This window comes from Biomphalaria glabrata, chromosome 7 (assembly GCF_947242115.1).
Source record: "Biomphalaria glabrata chromosome 7, xgBioGlab47.1, whole genome shotgun sequence".
In the NCBI taxonomy this organism is placed as follows: domain Eukaryota; kingdom Metazoa; phylum Mollusca; class Gastropoda; family Planorbidae; genus Biomphalaria; species Biomphalaria glabrata.
In genome coordinates, this window is record NC_074717.1 from 36,157,062 (window position 1) to 36,163,372 (window position 6,311).

Here is a 6,311-nt window from a genome sequence, read left to right on the forward strand (position 1 = left end):
TACACAAATATACTTACACAAATATACTTACACAAATATACTTACATATGGCTAAAGACTATACTTACACAAATATACTTAGCCTACACATACATAATGACTATACTTACACAAATATACTTACACAAATATACTTACACAAATATACTTACATATGGCTAAAGACTATACTTACACAAATATACTTAGCCTACACATACATAATGACTATACTTACACAAATATACTTACACAAATATACTTACACAAATATACTTACATATGGCTAAAGACTATACTTACACAAATATACTTACAATATAAAGGTGAAAAACACTTTTGCTCATTGAAGATCATGTGGTAGTACAAAACATATACAAAAAAAAATCAGCGCACACATTTCGACCAAAGTTTGTTCTTAGGTAAAAAGGACTCGAAACCTAGCAGTTAGATATGAATACACTGTCGTGAGGATGAGTTCAAGTTGGACAAAGATTTACGACACTGCTATTAATTAATCAATAGAAAAAACTTATAGTGCTATTCACCTTTTCAATACTAATACACAAGAGTATATCAATATAAAATACACTCTAGCCATTGGACTCTCTTTGTCGCATAGAGGCTTTAGGTATTAGGTATATTGGAACGATGTCGCCAACACGCAGTTCACCTCAATGTCCAAAGAAACGACTTAAACCCGTAACAGTTTGAGATCAGCGGAATCGACTGGTCTGAGTTACAGGGTACAGAACTGAGATACAGGTTACTGGTCTGAGTTACAGGGTACAGAACTGAGATACAGGTTACAGGTCTGAGTTACAGAGTACAGAACTGAGATACAGGTTACAGGTCTAAGTTACAGAGTACAGAACTGAGATACAGGTTACAGGTCTGAGTTACAGAGTACAGAACTGAGATACAGGTTACAGGTCTAAGTTACAGAGTACAGAACTGAGATACAGGTTACAGGTCTGAGTTACAGAGTACAGAACTGAGATACAGGTTACAGGTCTGAGTTACAGGGTACAGAACTGAGATACAGGTTACAGGTCTAAGTTACAGAGTACAGAACTGAGATACAGGTTACAGGTCTAAGTTACAGGGTACAGAACTGAGATACAGGTTACAGGTCTGAGTTACAGAGTACAGAACTGAGATACAGGTTACGGGTCTGATTTTTCTAAGGGTTGAAACCCTAAGGAGGGCGCGGTGGCTGAGTGGTTAAGCGCTTCCGAACCTAAGGTGCTGGGTTCAAATCTCGGTGAAGGCTGTGACTTTGAATATCGGGATTTTTAGGGCGTCCCTGACACCCTGCTCGTTAACCGTAGGCCATAGAAATAGATAACCTTAACATCATCTGCCCCATAGATCGCAAGGTCTGAAAGGGAAACTTTACTTTGACTTCCTAAGCCTTTCCTATGTGTTGGGTATTGAAGCAAGGCGGGAAAGGCTTGAATTTAGTGTTCGCCTGGGTGGGTAGCCAGCCAAGGCTAATGAGATCATCATGCCCGAAGCTTGCTCACCTTTGCCTCTTCTGATAAAGGTCCAGCTGGACTCAATATCTGAGACCCACGTGAAGGCCAAGAGTTGGAGTGGTAGACAAATTCTACTTGAGACGAATTTCATTGGAAGCATGTTGTAGTAGAGGGTTAATATTTCTTCTATGACAATCTACAACGTATCATACGGAAGTAAACTAACGTGTAAATTTGAATGTAATGGATATAAAATTGAGTGATTATTAGTTTCAATATTTTGACTATTTTGTAGCCATTTGTCATTGTTTCGCTATAAAGGTAATAAAAAAAAGATAAATGTAAGAAGAAACAAAAAGTTTAACAATTAGAAGAAACAAAAAGTTTAACAATTAGAAGAAACAATAAGTTTAACACACATTTCAAACATATCTATTTAAAGCATTGGAGATTGGTTCGCGTATATGTCACAGTCAGTATATGACATTGGTTACAAGAAAATAAAACGAAGGGGAAATAACCAAAAGAATGCAATGGAAAAAAATAAGGTTATATATCAATAAATATAATTACATTGCATGTATCATTTAAGTCAAAAGACATTCATAATTAAATAAAACGTATATTATATGTATATTAAATACTAAATAAAGACATTGTCCTTAAACGCAAATAATTATTCGAATTTAAACTTAATTTGCGAATAAATTAATAGTATTCTCTCTCTTTTTGTTTTGCTCGTCGAATCCTAGAAAAAACAATTTTTTCTCATTTATTTTACTAAATGATACTGTCATTGCTTGAAAAAGTTTATAATTGTAAGCTATAATAAATAGGTGAAAATTTTATATTTCTTAAAGAACTCATATATTTGTGTACATACCTTTAGGGCAGGCTGAATTAATTAGTAAATCAAACTCCTCTCTTGTGCACGCATTTTCTTCTGTAAAACATGTTTCTAAGGTCGAAAGCGTTTCTCCAGAAGTCAGGAACGCACAGTACTTCCCTAGCGCGGCCAACGAATACGTCTCGGTGTAAAGATCACTACAGTTGGCTATTTTCAGTCGACACTCTGTGGAAGTTCTCAGCAACGCCCTCGAAAAGGTTTGGTCCACATCGGTTTTGTTACTGGAGCAGGCTGCTTTCTTCAAAAGGTTAAAGTCAGCAAGTGAACAGACAAAGTTCTCCGCGGTCGCAGGTGTCGTGAGGCAACTCTCTGAAATTTGATCTAGTGGGTCTACAGCTACAAAAGAACAGTACTGCTCCTCCTGTTTCAAGATTATTGATATTATAGAACTGAGGACGCAGCTGATAACTTTTCGTTGGCAGGCTGAGGAGACATTGAAGTTTAAAGCTGAATAAAAGTTTGTTGTCGCTTCGCTGCTCGGTCTGATAGTGACATTCAAGTCACAAACGGTGTGTGTTAGGTTGGCGTACTCCTCTTCAGTACAAAACCCGATGTGTACAAGCTCTTCGTACCATAATTGGAACCTCGTATCGCAGTATGTTGTTGCATCGATAGTGGTCTGAGTGTTAAGTATTTGCTGGCATGCCGGGGTATAGATGCTGAAGATGGAGTTCAATTCTTGTTGCGTTGTATTCGACATGACATGATTCGTGAGCAGTGAGACAACGGATCCAATTACAATAAGTACTCTTAATAACATCTGTGAAAAGAGATACAAGATACAAGGGAGATTGTTAAAGCAAATGGTCTTGATGAGATTATTGGCTACATCTACATCTGCAGCATAGACAGAAATCCTAGCTGGTATCTAGGTTAATTAACTATTTGTAATAAATAATTTTTTTTGGGTATTATTATAATTACTATTATTATAGCTTTTATATAGCGCTACTTTATATAGCTTATAGCATGCTCAGAACGCTTTTGGTCCAATCTCATATGTGGACCAGTGGGCATCTAGGAGTTGGTTTTCCGTGCTGCCTTTAGGCGCTCAGTAATCACAACTCTGCCCGAGTCGGGTGTCGAACCTCGAGCCCCCTTCTAGGTAGCCAAGCCAAGCCAAGTTCAAGAGCACTTAGCTTCTCGGCCACGCTTCCCACAAGGGAAAGAAATTGTACTTGACTGAAGTGCTTGTATAAGCTGAATTAGTCCCCTTTATAGGTCGTTGTGAACACTGCATGAAAATAGGACGAGACTATGGAAACATAAAGATAGCTATACAATCGTCCATGTTCATAGGCTCCCAACTAACAGAAATAAGGTGTACAAACATTTAACCCAGACAGACAGACAAACAGAGTGAGTTGATAGAAGCTTTGTAAAAAAAAGTAAGAAAATGATAGCAGAAGATAGGAAGAGATTTTGAAATAAATTGACAAAATAAATAACGAGAGAGCGTCATATTGAACGATTACAGTTGCCAACTAGAAAATAAGAATTAGTTGTGCTTCAAGCGAAAGATATTACAAATATGATTCCAATAATGACAATGGCGATGGCTTTTCTTTGGACCTTTAAATGTGTGGCACCGGCCTTCGCGAAAGCTATCCAATCTTAATATAGCAATATTTGAATGTGACACAATGTGCAGAATACAAAATTATTGATAGATTATCCATTTTCTAAACCAAGTTATAGTTTTTGTACTTTTTTAGCATTGACTTCAAATTTATGCAGATTACTGTGAACCTTTACAATGAATACTACAATCTACTATATATATTGTTTGAAAAGTAAAGATTTTAATTGCAAAAGATGATATTTGTAATTAGTGTTTCATTAAAACATCACAATTGTACTTTTTACTTACCGAAAATTGCATTCTTAAAGCATACTTATTGTCGAGATACTGCTTCAGATACAATGTTACACAAAATACAAAACTTACCTCTAGAATCGCCAAAAAGTTCAGATGCCAATTAAGCGAGTGTTTTGAGTGTATAGCTACACAGTATTGGGAAAAAACTTTGACTATAAATAGATATAAATCTCACAGTTAGTTACTCTCTCTTCAATAGCTACAAAGGTAGTCTTCTTGTTCATGAGCAAACGAGTTCGGGTTTATGGTGTTGACACAATGATGCAGTTGCTCAAATACAGCCGTCTTATCAAAGGACTTGGTAAGAAGAGTATTTTAAAAATTTAATTTTTCTTACTTCTCTCTTTTTTTTTCATCTGTTTCTCTCTGTGTCGAAATATTACAGCTGAAGAGGGTACACTAGTTGTTCTCTTTTTAATGGGGCTAATACGAATGCAGCTCTTAATTTACATAATAAATGTTCATTACACCTATCCATTCAGTGTTTTGTTTCTTAGTCGAAATAGTAAAATGATAGTAAGTGAATCTTCAATGTCATCTAGAGAGCTAGCTACCCAGTGGGGTATGGCATTCATTTTTTTTCCCTGAATTATAAGCTTTCTAATGGAGGCGCGGTGGCTGAGTGGTGAACCCGAATCCATGGTTAGAATCCTGGTGAAGACTGAGATTTTTTATTTCGAGATCCTTAGGACGCCTCTAGTCAACCCAGCTCGAATGGCAACCTGACATTAATTGGGGAAAAGTAAAAGTGCTTGGTCATTGTGCTGACCACAATACACCCTCGTTAACCGTAGGTCACAGAAATAGATGACTTTTGCATAAAATACCCTATAGATCTCAAAGGGGAACTGCAGCTTTGAATATTTTTTTGTAAGAAAAAATGCTATTCAATGCCCTTAATTTTTGGAGCCCAGTAAAGGTAAGAAAACAGATCAATGTGTGAAATTAGTAATACCCCTTCTACCCTGTAAATCTCGATGACTTAAGCTATTGCGGCCATCGGAAGGGGGGGGGGGGGTTAATCCCAAACCCATATCTTCCCTTCGACTCCCTTTCTGAGCTCCATGTACATTACAAAAATGGGGAAAACTTTATAAAACTGAACTTGTAACGAATGAATGTGCTAGTCTAAGTTCTTGACTTGACTTGATAACAATTGCTGTAGTTTATACACGACTTCGACACAAACAATTGACAACAATGACTTCGTTATAACTCTACTGCCTGGCCGACGCTTACCAGCGCACAGTTCAACACAAGTGATAGACGACTACATGTTGATACTAGAAGGAAGGACTGTTTTAGAACCGGCTGAGCTGTCTGGAAATTAGAGCCGTCCTTCGTGCTACCAGAGAACTGGATTAAGGATATGGAGCGACACTGGGAAGTGTGTCGGTGGTCTGTACTAATGTTTGGGTGGGGGAAAGGACTGATGGAACTAGAGACAAGACTCCATGTCTGTATGATGATCATCAGTTGTCTGTACATCTGTCTCTGTGAACATGACACTTAGGTACTTTGCAGTATATAGTTTGTGTAACTGGTTTACCATGAATAAAATATGTAGCAGCTTTATTCTGATTGTGAATCCACCAAAACCGTTTCCTAGTGTGAACCAAAGAGCTAAAAAGAAACTGTACACAATTGTCTGCAATTCTGTTCGGCATTTTTAAGGCTTTGTCAGAGGCGCAGCAAGCAATGTGCGGGTGATACAGGCTGGTGAGGGGGCATCAAACCGAGACCAATCTTTATATAAAGCCAATGCACTGATCTGTGACGTGGCAATAAGCTATTGGTCTAAACTGCCTACAGAGTGTGCCCTTTAAGGTAAGTGTTTAGACCTTCAATAATGAATGGTATCGATCAAAGCCAGTATCTATTATGTTTCAAATACCCCCGAGCCTTTCAGTACAAACTACACATTGTACCTACATGAACAATTAGCCTTGGTTCTATCAAAATAAAGTCATCTTTATTTCTTGCTTTCTAGCCACTTGAGTGCTAGACAAGGTCATTGTTTTAACCCACTTTGTGATGTCAGGTGGTTTATGGAAATAGGCTTTTTTTT

The 6,311-nt window shown here is 37.4% G+C and overlaps 1 protein-coding gene across 1 annotated transcript; it reads right to left on the minus strand.

Annotated features, from left to right (window-relative positions):
- Nucleotides 1-296: 296 nt before the first annotated feature.
- LOC106070254 (uncharacterized) lies at nucleotides 297-4,380 on the minus strand. Its single transcript, XM_056036158.1, has 2 exons — nucleotides 4,235-4,380; nucleotides 297-3,124 (listed from the first exon to the last, which is right to left on the minus strand). Exons 1-2 carry the CDS (start codon nucleotides 4,244-4,246, stop codon nucleotides 2,321-2,323), a joined length of 816 nt encoding a protein of 271 aa, XP_055892133.1. The 5' UTR covers nucleotides 4,247-4,380; the 3' UTR covers nucleotides 297-2,320.
- Nucleotides 4,381-6,311: the final 1,931 nt, after the last annotated feature.